Below are 17,718 nucleotides of genomic sequence, written 5' to 3'. Positions count from 1 at the left end.
ATTTTCAAAAAATGAGTAAAAATCTTCAAAAAAAACCCTAAAAATATCTAAAGTGATTACATGTATATCTTGAAGAACATTCATAAAAAAAAATCAACCAAAATCCAGTGAATTTCACTGGATTGTGGTTGTTTTTTGTGTGTGAATGTTCTAAAGAAATATTTTTAACATTTCTTTTTTCCACCAAAAAATGTTCAAAGATTTCCCAAAAATGTTGAAAATGTGGATATCAGAAGTTTCACTGTGAAAATATCTATTTTTTTTTGCACATTTTCAAACTTTAAACCAGATCAATTATGAACCGCAGGACAACACGAGGGTTAATTGATGCATTCTGGTGAATTTTTAATCATTTTTTCTGTCAAAACGTCCTCGGAGAGGACACCCACACCTCTGCTTTATGCGTCTCTCCTCATGTTCAAATGAAATCCGTCCTCATGATGAAGTATGACAAGCCCATCAGCAACCTGACCCCAGATTATACCTCCATCTCTGACTTTTGAAACTGAAAACGAGCCCATGAATCAATTTTTGCCTCCTGAAATATTAGTTATCATCAAGCCGACCCGTGACGTCTTCACCCCTGACACAGCCAAAGGTTTTGTGTCCTCATGATCTGTGACGCCTTTATTCCCAGCAGCATTCCACTGCAGCAGGCCTCGGCCCTGACAGAGCAGTCTGTGATGGCTATGTTCATTGTTCACGCGCTCAATAGGCGGCACATGGCGTGGGCCACAGTCAGTGGGGCTAAATTTGTGCCTCTCTGCTCATTCCGGGGATATTTGCGACTTGCTCCTTGTTGACTCGACGCACTCCTTGCTGACAACGGGGCTCTGTGTGTCACAGATCCAGCCGGCTGTATGCAATTAGGACGGGGATGCTCCAAGTGAGTGACGATTTCTGGTGAATGATTGGCCAAAATTTGTGACACATCAACACATCATCATAAAATAAACCTATCGCCTATCTCTAAAGGGCGATTCAGGTTCATATTCTCAAAAAAATGAATCTTGCATCATCACTGCTACATTAAAAATAGTAATAAATATGTATACATTTTTTAATATTTGCTTAAGCGATGGTTTAGAGGAGGTTGAGTGGAATTAAAGTGTCAGAACTAATCTGGATTAATTCAGTATGTGGCAGAATTAGCTGTAATGTGTTTTTATCAGATGTCTTTAATGTTTTCATCTTGTCGACTGCAGGCTACTTTGACAGACAGACGGGCTCTGGTTCATAAATCAGTGGCCACATCTTTCCCCCAGGGAGATTCACTGTTGTTTCCTAGGTAACAGCCCCCCCCACCACCACCCCCACCCCCCCTTCCACCCATACCCTTGGTTTCTCTGGACTGTACCACCTCCACTGTAGGGTGGGAGTTGCCTCGTTTTGTCGAACAGAAGTGCATTTTCACGTTAAAACCGACTAATTTTAACACTACGTTACATTTTAAGTGCGCATTTTCGCTTTAGGTTTGGATAAAAGTCGCTCATAAATCGGAGAATAGATGCGTTATTAATGTTTAAAACGTCGTAGTAACCACCCCCTCGGAGAAGCGCATTCAACATTTCCTCGAACTGTCAAAATCGCTTGTTGCTTCCTATCCTAGCCTTAAAAGTAGTTAGCGAGCTAGCGTGTAGCGAGCGATAGCGTACTTTCACTGAATTCCGTCTCCGAAGGCGAAAAAGTTTGCTGTCGGATAGAATTAGCGACAAGTGTTAGTCGGAGACTGTTTTTACCGTCCTGTGCCCGAACCGTGAGTCCCGCTCCGAACGAAATAGCGCTCTCGGGAAGCTTTTGGTGGCGGCTGAAGTGCAGCTGGATGTGACAGGTTCGTCATCAGGTAAGCGGCAGGTAACGTTAGCTTAGCAGGTACCGCTAGCGCCCCTTTAGCTCTTACAGTTCTTTAACCCAGTTGTTACGGCGTTGCGGTGGATGTAAGAACCTCTCGGGCAGCAGGGGTGGCTAAAAATGTTCCTAATGATGCTACTCCAGTCTCCCAACCGTGATTCGTGCTCGGCCGGGTCGCTATGCTAGCTCCCAATCACTGCCCGGACGGCTAATGAAAACAAGTGCTTCATTAAAAACACAAGATTAACATCAGCATACATTACGTGGTCCTTGTGTTTCCCTCACTGCTTGGTTTGCATTCTAGGACGTGCTGTTATGAAGCCGCTCATGACCTGGTGAAATCTTTTGGGGATAGGTTTGATAATAACTTATATATTATTAATTCCACATGTGATTTGTTTAAGCCATCGTTGTCATTAATTAAGTGCATGCACATCCCTCCCCTCCCCAGAGCTACTGCATGCTATTACTTTCAAATGCAAAGTTTGAAAAATGCAGCAAATTAAATGTTGGCTTAATTAATGGATTGTTGTAGTTAATTGCGGCGTGCAAGACAAAATAAAGCAGCCCTAATGAGACATAATTAGAGGCACATTTTAATCTACAGCAGTTTTCCTAAGTAGGAGCCATTACACCTGGGTAAGGTTAATAAGTTTTGATCAAGCTCTCTGGCGGGTCATGTACAATAATTGGTCCTTCTGAAAACGCAAAATAGCTATGTCAGAATGGAATTGCACCAACAGAAAACAGGCAGCGGATACACTTCTGAAATGGACTATCAGTATGATAATGTAAAGTACACCTCAGTTTGCCATTTGTGTGGAATATATTATGTTAATTATAGCTATTACAGCAACGACACACTTGAGTAAGACATAATACTTGCTAGAAAATGGGCTTTGTGTGGTCGCAAATGTACCATTTGGCCAATAATGCTGCTTGGGACTGAGTTAGTGTCAGATAAACCTACAGAAAATAATCAGAGTGTGAATGAATGAATTTAAAAGAAGTGGCTTTTTTATCATGCAGCATTGATCTTGCTCCAAAATACCCCGGTTGACCACTTTCTTTGCATTAAACACTTGTTTTTTTCCATACAATCATGTGGACTGGCTGTGTGACAGACTTACCAGAATGGGCTTCAAGCGGAAGGAAGCACAACTATTTGCTGCTTGATATTTGATTACGGCTAATAATAGAAAAAGACAGCTGCCTTTTCATTGATCTGTCTTCAGTGCCCTATTTCTGAGTCCTGCTTTTTTTTTCTCACTCTGTCGTGTGGAACTATCTGGTAGTAATCGCACGAAATACGCCGCACACTATTTGTGCTGGGGGTTGAATTTTCAAACAGTTTTTAACCCTTCGGTCTTCATTTTCGGTAATTAGCCGTTCGTCCAGATTACGCCTTTTGTGTTTGAAAATGGAGCTGCTTTGGGATGCAGAATGCTAAATCTGGTTGTGTGAGAGCGAGCCAAATCGTTTGGGGTCAGACAGGACAGGGATAATAAGAGGGGAGGGGATACCATGTGGGAAGGAAGTAGCTCAGCTTGTTTGGCTGCCAGGCTTTTGTTTGTTTTCCTGTCGGACAAATCTATTTAGGAGGTAGACTATCTGAGGTCTGTCAGTGGAAATTAGCAACAAGCAGGTCTTGTTATGCAGTTATTGACGGTTATTCGATAACGTGGTTATTGAGAAGTTGATTGCAGTCCAAATGAGAGATTGATAAGCAGTGATGTTGCTTGCTGCTGTTCTGCATGAGCGATATTGAGTTTTCTGATTATGCAAGTCAAGTTTCATCCTGCTGTTGTTGCCGTCTCTGAGCATTCCTGCTCGTTTAATCTCTTGCATCTCAGTACATGATACAGCGGAGTGGGACTACATTCACTGAAGGTGTAAGGTGACACTTTTGCTTTCCACGAAGGCTGATATTCCCTGCCTCCTCGTTCATGCCTCGTGCAGTAGCAGAGTGTTATTTCCCTACAGGTGCCCTGATGCTTGAGATGACGTCAGTGTTCATGCTGAGGTAGACACTTTTTCATCCTAGGGAGATTAATCCCCCCAGAAACCCCCATCTCCCCCAAACACCTGAGCATCAGATTATATATACAGCTATCAAAGCATAATCAGACAAGTAAATAGGTTTGTTTATCGTGGAACTGCGGAGCATGTTTATCCTCACTGATGTCAAACGAAACACCCAGGCTGCCGCGTCATTCACAACCTTTGTATGAGACAGAGGCAGAGTGCGAGAGAAAGAGGGAGACAGACACAGAGGGAGACAGACGCTACAGCTGTTCTATTGAATCCGGATCGAAAAGTCATGAAGCTGGATCTCTGACTCATCAGTTCTGTGACGCTCCGGTTTCACGGCTCATATGATGCCAGCCAGCATGTCATCAGCCGGGTGGAGGGGAGAGGACGGGCAGGGAGGAGACAAACCAAGACCTCTCAATCTTTTTCTTTTTTCATTTCCAAAGCAAATTCTGATGCAATAACAATAACAGAAATGTTCCACTGCTGTGTAATTTTCCAGTCCAGTAAACTAAGGAATTGGATTGAAATAGAGCTGCTTGAGAGATAGCTTTCAGAAATGTGGTAGAACATACAGGTGAGGGATGAGGAGAAAAGAGATGAGTAAGTGAAGAGGAGGAGGAGGAGGAGGAGGAGGAGGAGAGGGGTGTCTGGATGGCGTGGTGGATGAGTTTAGAGGACGGATGCTGAGGGGAGGTAGAGGAGAAACGATTGGAGGGGGGAGGACGTGTGGTGCTCCTGTTTCCTGGGGGGATGGTGTTAAATGTGATGATAGAACATAGACAAGGACAGAGCTGATATTTAGTATGCAACTGCAGCAACACTGTGCTCCGTCGGATGACAAATACGTCTAGAGTTTATATTCTGAAGCTGAGAAAACAGCTCAGGAATTTTAATGTCATGAAATTCACCGGGAGAAGCATGGAAAGAGATGCAATAATGTGATGGGCAGTTGAGTGGAGCATGAAATTGGGGAAATACCTTTTAAGATCAGCATTCAGGGGTTGTTACTGTAAGCGCAGTTTTCGCCCCATCACTTAGTCTACTCTCTTCCAATAGAGAAGCTGTGATTCAAGGCAGCGGTGTTGTCATTGGCTCCGGCTGTTAAGGGGCAGGGCCTTGCCATAGGCGAGTGGGCAGGAAGGGGCTGGCTTTAGGGGTGTGTGTGTGTGTGTGTTGGGGGGGTTGGCTGGAAGTGTTTAAGCCAGATAGTTGGAGTAGACACTCTTCTGCTTCCTGCCTGCCTGCCTGCCTCGCTCGCTTTGCTCTGTGGCTGAGAGAGAGACGTTGAGAGAAAATCCCTGTCTAGGCATGGACCTCCGGCTGCAGCACTCGGCAGCTCGCGAGGAATGACAACAGTTCACATGGTCATTAACTCCAGTCGCCGAGGCTGAAGGGAGAGCTGCGCTTGTAGCTCAGTGTCACAGAAGCTCAGGGTGCCTCCTGTGCTTGGGACAACTGACAGAGCTACCGGACCCGGTGGAACGAGGTGGGAAAGAACCGTCATGTTGGCTGGCTTTTTCTTTTTCTTTCTCTCTTTTTTTCTTTAAAGGTTTTTCTTTTTTTCAGGAGTTTTGCTGCAGTGTGCTGCATACCAGTCTGGGTGGGGAGGGACCAGAGGGAATGTTTTATCTGTGTGAGAGAAAAAACAGCGTGCGGCTCAAAACGAGGAAAAAAAGGCAAAGTGGAAGAAAATGTGAACAGAGTGGGATAACTGCAGAGGAGCGCTGGGAGCTTGCAGCCACGCAGTCCTCATTGCAGTTTCCAGTCCTGTAATGGACTTTCTGTTTCAAGTCCTGAGGGAGAGGCATTATCACAGCAGCTGACTTGCCCCTTCCTCAGTACAAATGTCAGGAGCTGCTTTTTGCCACATGGACTACATATTTTTCACTGTCGAGAGAAAAATTTGTGCGGCATCTACATGGTCACTGCTTGCTTTTTGCATTTTTTTTGTTTTAGAAAGTTTCCCCTTTTACCTCCTCCATGTGCAAACTGGAGTCTGATGTTTCTGCACTCTATATGTATGTGGACACAAATAGCTGATGAGCTGGAACTTCACAGTTCTAATAAGGCCCATATCCTAATTAACCTTTTGAGTTAGACGGGGCATAGTTGACGTGTCCCTAGCTTTCCGCTGTCTGTCTAGATTTAGCTTTGCAACCAGGGCCCGGTGCGGTCAAGCAGTGGACATCATCGCCTGCATGGAAAAGGCCAGAGCGGTGTCATACGTCTGGCTGTAGATCAAGGGGAAGTGGGTGTTTTCTAAAATGGAACATCAGTCCAGCCCTTCCTGTTGAGAAAAGAATAGGGTAAATGTCAAACAAGTAGCGCAGAATCCTTGCTGGCGGACTTTAGAAAGTCGACTCTCATGCAAATTGTACCTTGAGATGGTATTAAAAGGATTTGGCACTTTGGAAGTTTTACAGAGCGCTAGTGTGATTGCTCTGTGACACGAGGGTGAGTTTGCTGAATCATTCAGCCCTTGTGATTTCAAGTGCGGTGGTTTAAAGGCTTAAGATTTTGATTCAGTTGATGTTTTATACCTAATATTTCAATGCACAAGAGCTTTTATCTCATCTAATATTCTCTGTGCTTGAGTTCATGATACAGAGGAACTTATGAAAACACTTATTATCTCTGCAGACTTCCATTCAGTAGGTTTGGTTTCCTTTTTATCACATTATTTATTGGAACAGCGCAATTCTCCTCTTGACTTGCCTTGTGGCTAACCAGGGAGTAGACAGGTTCACTTAAACAGGACAGCAGCAAAATCTGTGCTACGACTCTGATGAGGTGACGACAGCTCAGTCCCATATGATGAGCGGGGCTATTCGGGTCACCGTGGTTTAGCTAAGGCTATTATGATATGGGGCACGCATACCTGCTGACTCTGTGAAATGCTTCTTGTGTATGTATCAGTAGCTTAGTCCTGCTCTAGCCTCTGCTGAGCTCACTCACCCATCCTTAGCTCTAATGGCACCTGATGATACTGAACTCAAGGATCCGTAGCTTATGCCAAAGACAATTTCATAAGCATCGCAGCCTCCATAGTATTAAACACGAATTAGCCTACTAGGCTATAGGACGGCCCTGATCCTCTCTGGAAGATGCAAAGGAACATTTTGCAAGTGAACAAGCTGGTGATGTCACGCTGAAAGCCAGGTTTGTTAGGGATGGAGAGCACTTTGATAAAGCCTTAACTATAAGGCACACTCATTTTCCATGACTCACTGGAAACTGCAAATTTTCCTATTTCCCCTCTACAATGAGGCCCTCTCTCCACAGCCTTGAAAAACATTGACCACTTGTTCCTCTTGGCCATGCAAATGACCATACAACTGTGGCTTGCCAGCACAAAATGGTAATAAATGGAAATTAAGCCACTCAGGTACCCGACTCGTGCGCTCGTCTGTCACAGCCGTTTGTGCTTTTGCTTTATTCCACCGGTAACACCTGGCAGATGCCACGGCAAACGTTGTTGCAAGCTTACCACCAACAGGAACCAGGTAGCTTATCGTCTCCACTGAGCAAATACGAGCAGCCGAGATAAACTGCACCGCACAGCCAGAGCGCTCAGATACCAGACTAATGGGTTACATACGTGGTATTCAGAGGTCAAGCCAATGACTTTCACTCGAGACACCCCAGTCCCGCTGACTCTCATTCAATTAAGCAGACTGACCAAGATAATGCCCCTGCCAGCTGGCCTTCGTAAGCGTCAGTAATCCATAAAGTCTAGTACTGTGGTGCTTTTCTTCACATCTCTATCCTGCTTTATCAGGTCATCCTGTCTGTCCACTGTTTGTACAGGACACAAAGGGGACAAAGTCTTCTCAGGACCTACAGATTAGTAGGATAATGTGTTGAATTTGTAGGTTTTATTTGAAATGCCTGCCGAGTTCATACTGGACGGATGACAATATTAGGATTAAAGATTCAGTTGCCAAGTGAAACCCAAGTGGACAGCCGTGCTATTACACACACACACCTCGGTGGCAGGTATAAAATTATCCATTTCATTACAGGGGCATTGAGAAATATAATAGTTGTATGATGTGAGGGCCAGATTTTTGGTTCTATTTCTGTAGAATATGAAAGAATTTATGCAGTTTTCTGCCCATGAAAGGATTCAGACCTGCAGAAACGGAGGATGGTTGAGCCTTGAGGGATGAAATGTATCACAATAAAATGTTTCATTCCACCTATTTTCAATAAATACCAGCAAACAGAATGTTTAATTTGAATTTAACCACTTTGACCTGTCTGTCAAGGTGAACAAGTAATAATTTTTACACATGGAAAAATACAGACAGTTATATTTATACACATAATGCTCTTATCCATCCATCCATCCATCCATCCATTAATCCAATTTTATTACACATTAAATCGAGAAAGCAAGTAAAAGCCGCTGGTTGTGCAACACTTAGGTGGCGGTGGTGGGAGACAGAGTCGTGAGTGGTTTTGGCTAAGCCTGTATTTCTAGGGTAGATTTGCAGACTAGCATGCCTCAGGAGACCTTCACAGAAGCCAAGAGAGTGATCAAGGGCGAAGGACTCCGTTATCTTGGAATATGATGCCGTGTATGAGCTCAGAAGGTTGCACACTTTGGGTATCTTCATGCAGCTAACTTTAAGTCTATATTATGTGCTTTCATGGCAGTTTGCATCGACGGCATTTAAGTGAAACTGCTAAACATCCTATCTAATGTTTGTTTAATTCCAGTACATATCACTTTCATTTAATCAGGCAAGTCTAGTCCTCTAAGATTGGAGTTGACTCTTATAGAAAGGTTAGCTTGAGATGGTTTTTATAAGAATTTAGAGTCTGGTTAGACATCTAGCTGCATGAATTAGTACTTAGAGCATGCTGTGTGGTTGTTTCCTATCACCCAGTGTAAACTAAGCCATGCTGCATGTAAATGTAAAGCAGCTAAACTATCCTTACCAACAGCTGAGGCCCAATATCCAAGCAGATATCTACCCAGCCTCAACTAAAACTACATGCACTGCAGCTGACTGCAGCTCCAGATTTCCTAACTAGTCATTATTGCAAAGCACTTTACTTCTACTGTGTGTTTGAGCTGCCACCGCTCATAGAATGGGATGTTATTATATGACGGAGGTAACAGTTTTCTCTCCAGGACCACTGTTTGCTTTCCAGCAGGGGCTTTTGCGGTGTCTCAAGAATGTAGCAGAGCTCAGTCGTCACTGTTGAGAAAGTCCAGCTTTAGCTTGGATGCTATGGCAGCTTCATTTTACTAACATTTTGTTCCCAACATTCCTGCTCGGGCTGCATTTGTTGATCATTTTCACTGATGATGTGATCCAGCCATCAGGATTTTTCTTTACATTTTCTTTACTGGTTTTTCATAGTATTTGTTTCAAGCTAGTTTTGATGCAGATTTAGTGCATCAAAGGAAAGTCCAGCGCAAAAAATAGCAGTTAAATACCTTCAGGATGCAAACTAGAGTTCCATCCAGTTTGGGAACCGACATGGTCATGTTCCTGCATGTTTTCTTTATTTTACTAACACCCACATGAGGGTCCTTTTCATCCTCAGTGCTCAACATTTGTTTTGAATATCTTTCATGGCAAACATGTGAATGTTGCTTGTTCAGTCCCCGGTGAACTCCTCAAATGACCCCAACCAGCTATTATCCGCACTGTCAGTCTGTTTTATTTCAGCTTTTGGTGCTGTAAACCCCCGCTTTCTTTTTCCAAATCTGATTTTTTTTTTTTTTTACAAAAATGATGAATGATTGTGTTTCCCGACCATTTTAGCACGACCTGCTCATCATTTGAGGCCAGTCATTTTACACAGACGTGGCGCCGTCGTCCCTTTGCACACTGACAAAGTAGGTTAGCTTGATCGCAGACTTCTTATGGCTTCTAAAAATAAGAAGGGATTAATTGTTAAAGGTCAGATCTGACATGATTCTTACCTGACTGTCTCTTCTGCAGCGATTTGTTCTCTCCCTTGGGAGATGATGTGAAATTAAATCCTGCCTTGGAGAGCGGCGCTCAGGCGTCAGTACGTATCGGACGAGGAAGCTTCTGATCTCATTTCACATGATCAGCACTAAAGTGGGACAATATGATTAGCTAGACAATGGTCTAAATTCATAGGCTGGAGGCAGTATAGGTTTAGTGGGTGAAGCATCTTTCTGCCACTATTTGTCCAAGGAGGTCTATGGGACTTACTGGTCTGATAAGTCTTTTACACTTCTGAATACATGGTCTGATCTGTATAGTTTTTCTGAGATTCTTGCTTTGATATTTCAGACTTCAAACAGAATTTAAATGCTAGATTCTAGTTAGAGAGTCTCTAGTTACAGAGAATGATGTACAATACTGAGCTGAATCCAAATCTAGACCCGAAGGACTGCACCTCTGTATGGAAACTGTTTACGTGGGAAATTTGTGAAGGGATTTCTTCTTTAAACAGTAGCACAGATGGACGTTCGAGTCTTAACTTGCTTTCATTAACGAGTTGTCATGTGCCTTGAGAGGCTGGTAATGATGTTGCTCTCATGGAATTGAACATTTTCTGTGTGTTTGGCCTTTGACTTGTCTGTTTTCCATGGTTACATTGATACATATATTAATTATGTGTGTTTATATTTATATATGATAACAGCAACAGGGTAATCTTTTAACCAGAGCTCTACGTTTTACAACTCTCTTCTTTCTCCTCCCTCTGTCTGGTGTCCTCAACCCCTTTTCCCGCCCCCACTTAGCAGAAAAACATTTCCAGATGTGCCAAGGAAAGAGCTCCCTGCGCAGTAGCTTAGTAATGGATTTCATACGCTCAAGCTAAAGGTCATTTCCTCAGATTGTTTCTTCACCAATTGTCCCCTTTCACTCCCTTCAGACAGTAACCAGACCCAGGGACCACTGCCGATACAGGTAGAGGCAGGGAGCACATGCATACATTCCTCTCCTGAATGTAAATTGACAGGCCGCTATCAATGAACCGGTAACTAATTTGGATGGTGGGAGACCAGAGAATATTGCAGGACACTGGGCAGTGTCATAATCGTGTCTGGCACTGACATATGCATCTGTCTCGGTCCCTCTCTGGCTGCTGGACGACTGCCCGGAATAGTGCTGCGCTGCGCGGTTTTCTATTGGCTGCTCCATCCCTCCGTGCATGGTTCTACAGGGCGGGTTGGACCCCAGGGCTTTTTTCTATCTCCACTCTGACTCCGTGCTCTTGCCCACTGTCTCATAGCACAGGGGCTTTTGCCATTCACCACTTTGTATTGAGAATGTTGGAAAGCCACTGGCTTGTAGTCACCCTGTACAAAGGCACACAGCAGTGACCGGGGGACTTAAACTCAAGTGGCTTCTAAATAACCTCACAAGTGCCTTTTTTTTCTGGTTTATCAGCCCCGTGTCCTTTAGAGCTAGCACCCCTCTGGGCCAGTATGCACACAAATTCAGATTGACACGCATAAACAAACACTGCTAATGCCTGTTGAAGCCTGTTAGATGAATTGTTGCCCATCATATTAGGCGAGCCATTTTCTCACTGTAAAAATAACGTCAGTCTGTTTGTTCCTCGTCTCTCTCTTTCTCTTCTCCATTTCAGATCGCTGACAGAAAGTGCCTTGTGAGACAACATCCCTACTTGAAGATCCTCGAGTGTCACCGAAGAGCTCCAGATTTTCCCCTCTGCGGTCGTGACGGGACACGGCTCAGCTGGAAGCACCCCTGACCTTTGGTTTGTCCTTACCTGCGCTCTGTGTGAGGAAACTCTGAGTTAGGAGGCGGAGCTGCTGCACTGCTGGCCAAGCTGCCAAAGCTCAGAGAGAGTACAGACTGAAGATTCTAAACAATAGAAGCCACAAACTTTGTGTTGTCCTAAACTGTGCCATTGTACCTCAAAATAGCACCACTTTTGTTCCCCAACATCCGCCCTTGCAAAGATATCATCACTCATACGAAGGACATTTTGGGGACATTGGTAAAACCAGTAGAGCTTGTCTCCGAGCATGCCCCCTCTGCCTTGTCAGAGGTCTGCACCTGAGACTTACTGATTGATGAACAATTAGCTCTTTGACTGACAAACTCCAGCATAACTCAATAGTGCAGTCCCATGCTCAGGTCACAGAGACTTTGCCAGACCATTACCTCCAGTTTTCTGTCTGCAAGGACAAATCTAATTCACTGACCTGAAGCAGACCGTTTATAGCTGCATGTCCCATCAGTTTTAGTTGTTTTTATTTTTTTTATTTATTTATTTTTTTAACTGGAACACTCTGAAAGACCTCCTCAGAGGATAGCCTCCTCCTTAAACCAAGTGGCTCCACTCCACCCCGGCTCCGCAGCCAGTGCTGTTGACATGGCTCTAAACATCGCCTCGATACGGGACACAAAATGGCTGACCCTGGAAGTGTGCCGACAGTTTCAGAGAGGGACTTGTTCACGCAGTGATGAAGAATGCAAATTTGCCCATCCACCTAAAAGCTGCCAGGTGGAGAACGGGAGGGTGATCGCCTGTTTTGACTCGTTAAAGGTAAGAACTTTCACGTCACTGCTGTGCAAACAGACTGTAAAACTACCTTTTTGATGAGGACAATTTGCCATAAAATACACACAGAAATCATCATGGCTTTTTCTTCCTTCGTTTATTTCTCCTTCCGCAACCTCATGGAACTAAAAAATACAAATCTGAATAATTCAATTTGATCTCTGCCGTACCAAAATAACACCTGATGTAAAATGTTACGGCTTTGTGGTTCGTAATAGTCAGCGGGTGTAGGTTGTCTGCTCAAATTAGCATGTGTGTCAGGTCCACATGCTGCGCTGCAGTTAGCCCGCCAGTCTGACCTATGAAGCTAAATGCCAGGAAGGTCTGTTGTCATGTTCACTGTGTGGGTTTGGTTTTTATACGGTAAGTTCATCTAATGTTACCGTGCCTTGTCCATCATCCATACTTGTGGGCCAACATCTGATCGCCTTGAGTCGTTCCAGGGCTTCTATTCCTGGATGGACGTCAGCTGTCACACACAACCTACAAACAACATAAACAGACAGAGCTTGTTTTGTAATGTCTGGGTCTCACAGATGCAGGAAAAGCGTCTTAATTAATGTGCATTTTGCCGACTTAAATTCACCGAAGGGCCAAAAGCCACGTTGAAGTATTAATTCCTTTATGAAGACCTGTCGTTTATCTGGTTACCCCCTGTGAGAAGCAATGTTACCGTTGTATTTCTGATGTTTGATGCCCTTATTATGGTCCCATTTGCTTTCTCATAGTGGCAAAACATCCTAACACCAGACTCTTTAAAGTCTCCCCAATTATAACAAGGTCGATTCACACAGGCCCCCACATGCTGCAAATAAAATGACTGCATCCAAGAGCAGCCTATTATTTTCAAGCTGTGGGAGAAAGAAAAAAACAAAAAAGCAGATGTGACAATGATAAATAGCCAAAGAAACTAGAGCAGAACACTGGAACTGTGAGGAGTTTGTCTTTTTTAAGTATGAGCTGCGGCTGCATTTCACATATACAGCAGTGCAATGTGTGGAGAACGTACGGTATATCACATTTTTCAAGGTTGTTTACGAGGTCAGAGCCAAAAAACTACAATTCTGATTTGCTAAACAGAAAAGGTGCAAAATGGTGGACTGCATGGGTCAAGACTGAACTGCTGTCCTAACCTTGAAACGCATATCGAAGTGTGTTAAAGCCCTCTTCATTACAGGTTGCTCGAGGTTTTGTTATTTATTTCACACTGTAAAAACGAACCGCTTTTATGGCGCAACCAGCTGCTTTCTTGGCTAGGATGTAGCTCATAGCGAGACTCGCTCAAGTTATTGCTTGCAGTCAGCCATTGAGTGACATTCTTTCCCAGCTGCCAGATTTTGGGAGCTCTTATCCCGTTATGGTTTAACGAGCAAACAGCTGACTCTAATCAGAACTGATTTGTTGTTGCACCATGAAAAGATAGCCCAAACATGGAACCTCTGCTCCTGAACAACTAGGCATCCTGGTGATCAGAAAGCTCAGCCTTGTACCACCACATTTCTTCTAGAATGTGCTCATTGACATTTCCTATACACACATTGGCTTTGAGGGAGTCTTCTTGATTTATGAAATAAAGGAACATCCGAGGCATGCAGTCGAGCCATCTCCCAGAGGCTGCTGTAACTGCCCGGGAGAACTTCAAGTAATTTATCCTGTATCCCTGCTCTCAGTTGCCACGAATGAGGCATCTCACTTGCTCGCTCATCACCGCTCAAAAGCCTTTGCTGACAGTCTTGATGATTACATCAAGACAGAAGGTTTTCAGGTTTCCACAGTGTGAGCTGCATTGTTCTCCAGAGACTCTGTGTGTCTTCTTATGGGATACTTGACCATAGCGTCTCTATGGAGATTTAAAAAAAAAGAAAAAAAGGGAGGTCTTTGTGATTCCCCCCCGTGCATCGACATGGCAACTTCACAAAAAGGGTGTAAACAGCCTGATAATCAATGGACACCCCCATTGACTCCTTATTTTAAGGTAAACTGGGGACAGCGTTCACTCAAGCCTCGTGAAGATACCCTTTGCCTTCTGCCTTTATTTTGAAAAGCCGGATTTTTTTAGTTTAAAGCAGTGGTTCCCAACCTGCAGGTACGCAAAGCTTTGTCAGCTCTGAGGGTGTGAGGTCAGAAAAATTAGATTTTTACATTCTGGATAAAATCAGAGTAACAGACTTACTGTGTCACCACAAGTCTACCTATAAAACATTTTTAAAACGCATTTATTTCCTCAAAAATCCTTTGCTACTTCGATGGCCACACCTCTTTGACCTCTCAAGCTCTGTCCACGCTTTCTTCAGGTTGGCTCGTCCAGATTCATTGTTTTTGTGAGCAGTTTGAACACTACTAACGGAAACAATATCTGAAAAAAGCAAAACTGCTGAAGATTCATCAGTACCTAAACAAAGAGGAGAAAAAAAACTCCGGCTATACCTCAAGAGTCGCCTTAAATTTGGTTTTAGTGAAGGACAAGACAGATTCGACCTGAATGTGTTATTTTTTGTGATGAAATGCCAGCAAATGTAGTGTCACCAGAATCACTGCAGACATCAACTGGTTCCTGCTCATCATAGTGCAACTCTTGGTTTGACATAAAGTGAATTCTGTTGTTTTTTTTGCCATATTTATTCGTGCTAAATGTATTTTTGCCTCCCTTAACGGCATGGTGATGCTAGTGGAAGAGATTTCTCCATACTTCTGGTTAGCGCCTAGTTTGACAGTCTGTCCAGATACAAGCATGATTTTTTGTGTTTGTTTCTGGCATTCTAAAAAACAGGAATATTTCTCACATCTGCTGTCAGGACTTGACTGTCCAGGAATTGAGTCGCTGCATTGGAGGCTGCTTTGGGTCAGCCCGTCAGCTAAAATCCCAGTGCTTCTAAATGTATAGACAAAGAGACACAATTTCAACTTTCTCTCTCTCTCTATCTCTCTCCCCCTCTCTTCACCAAACAGCCCAGTGACAGAACGAGAATACAGGATTCTCTGTACTTTTAACTCCAACTCACCCCCTCTCTCTCTCACAAAGACTTTCCTCGTGACAGCTAAGAGAATGAACGCTTTATTATGCATTAGGAAATGTGTTTCGCTCCACGGCAGGCCGATTTTCACCCCATTACGCCCGTATCGTCTTCCTGGGTCTTCTCATCTGATAGGGTTATCATGCCACGGCTGTGTGCCACCAGGCGTGACCTGGCCGATGATCAGAAGGGTCCTTTTCATAAACACGTGAAAGGTAACGCTTAGGAGTGGAGGTGGAACCGTGTCACTGGCAAGCACGCCAACTCAGTGGAGAATCTGACTGTCTGGGTTGTTGTTTCCAGGATAAATTTGCAGAACCACTCTTGTGATCACAAAGGCTTCTTGCTGAACTCTTACGTAGCCTTATCTCCACTCTGAAATATTTTGGATATATGTTACGCAGAGCCACATAATCGTTTTTGACTCTTCTCGTCTGTGTTTAGCTGAGTGTTTGGGCTTCACAATGGTTGAAGAAAAAAATCTTATGACTTGATATTATGTAAATTACAGGTGTCTCTGACTCTTGGCTGTCATCTTTTGCAACGCAGCTTTTAAAAGCTGTAATTCATTTTAAACACAATACAGCGGGACCACTCAGTCAGGCAGCTTTCATTGCTTGTGGCAAGGAGTAGAGAAGACGTAACTGCCTTGTGTATTTTTCGCTGGGTATACATTACATTTGAGGGCATAATTCAATTATGACTCTTGTGTGGGCATCCATCTTTACCCACGAGACCTGAAGAACAGCCCCAGCTCTTCAGATTTCTCATTATCTAAGTCTCCAGCTGGCAGTGAAGTCATCAGACCATGCATGGAAAAGATTGGGGTTTGAAGCCGCCAAACAGTCAGGTTCATTCACCTGGCACAGAGAAAACGACCTATAGGGGTGATCAAAATCCCTGGTTTTGCATTTTCTGTTACAGTGCTTTGCATGGGCGGATTGATGACGAGGAATCATTCCCGCTCGGCTTGCTCCTGCTTTCTCGATCATAAAGCTCGCAGCATCCTGACACGGCGCTGCTCTCAGCATTTCTATAGTGTAATGTCTAGGGGATTATTTTTGTCCCCTGCTCTGCACTGTGGGCTTCTGAAACAGTCTCTCTATGCTACGTTTGTCATCTCTCAAAATAGGACAAGCTGCTTCATCTCTGTCCAACTAAAGCTGAATTCACATTTAGTCGGGAGACACGAGATGGTTTACGAGGTGTCATTCGTTTCCATTGAGACGTGACATCAAAATTTTGCAGCGGTGACCTCAGCGACAGAAGCAGCAGCGAGAACTGTCGTCAGCTGTTTTTCCCAAACATACAGAGTGTCCATAAAGTCCCTTTACAATTTTAAGAATTTATTACAATGGCAGATGATAGGATATCTTAACCAGATTAGTTTTATTGTAGTCAGTGGTTGCCAAAGTTTTTTCTACCTCATTTAATGCACCTCTAAATGGGCACCATTAGTTGCACGAAGCACATCAAGACAGTACTCGATTTCTTTCCATGGCATCAGAAATCTTTTGCTTCAAGTCAGTAATGTCCTGCATCTTTGTTTGATTCACAATATCTTTAACGTAACGTCATAGAAAGAAGTCCAAGGGAGTGATATCTGGTGAACATGGTGGCCAAGGAAATGGCCCATCCTTTCCAATCCACTGGTCTAAGGAGCAGCCCTTTTTTAGGGTTTCATTTAACAGTACCTCTTTCACCAACAAAATACCTGAAACACACAATTTCAATGTGATTACAAATGTTAATAAACACTGATTACAATAAAAAAAAAATCTGGTTAAGATGTCTTATCAACTGCCTTTGTAATCAATTCTTAAAATTATAAAGAGACTTAATGGGCACCCTTTATATTTTAGATTTCCAGCGTGGCGTTGGACTCATCATAGTTCTTCTGCTCCGATCCAAAATAATCCAAACCTTTAGTGCATTTGCAGCATTGATGACTTCATCGCTGTTGAGTTAGGAAAACGACATGCAAATCAAACACGTTCAGACAGGTTTAACGGCTTCCAGGTACAACATGACATTTACATGTCTTACAAGAATGTAGATGTCATTGTGCAGCCTCCATACAGGTAGCTGGTTTCAGCAGCGTAAGCGTGGAGATGTATCACCATTAGTTAATCACACGAATGACATGATAAAAGCAGTGATGAACAAACACAGTTGTGATCCTGGGATCTATTCCTACGTTCCTTCCCTTCCAACTTTGACATGGCTCGCTTCAAAACGTGATAGATAATCAATAGGAGCAGCACCGCGTCTCCTGCAGCGTCACATT

The 17,718-nt window shown here is 43.6% G+C and overlaps 1 protein-coding gene across 1 annotated transcript in view; it reads left to right on the top strand.

The window, feature by feature from the left end:
* Window positions 1-1,421: 1,421 nt before the first annotated feature.
* Window positions 1,422-17,718, top strand: part of mbnl2 (muscleblind-like splicing regulator 2) — a 62,104-nt gene continuing 45,807 nt past the window's right edge. The window contains 2 exon segments of the mRNA XM_022195660.2: window positions 1,422-1,843; window positions 11,476-12,402. Coding sequence (XP_022051352.2) covers window positions 12,229-12,402 — 174 coding nt within the window. The 5' untranslated portion in view covers window positions 1,422-1,843; window positions 11,476-12,228.

This window comes from Acanthochromis polyacanthus, chromosome 22, assembly GCF_021347895.1.
Source record: "Acanthochromis polyacanthus isolate Apoly-LR-REF ecotype Palm Island chromosome 22, KAUST_Apoly_ChrSc, whole genome shotgun sequence".
Lineage (NCBI taxonomy): Eukaryota > Metazoa > Chordata > Actinopteri > Pomacentridae > Acanthochromis > Acanthochromis polyacanthus.
This window is presented reverse-complemented; position numbering and strand designations above follow the sequence as displayed.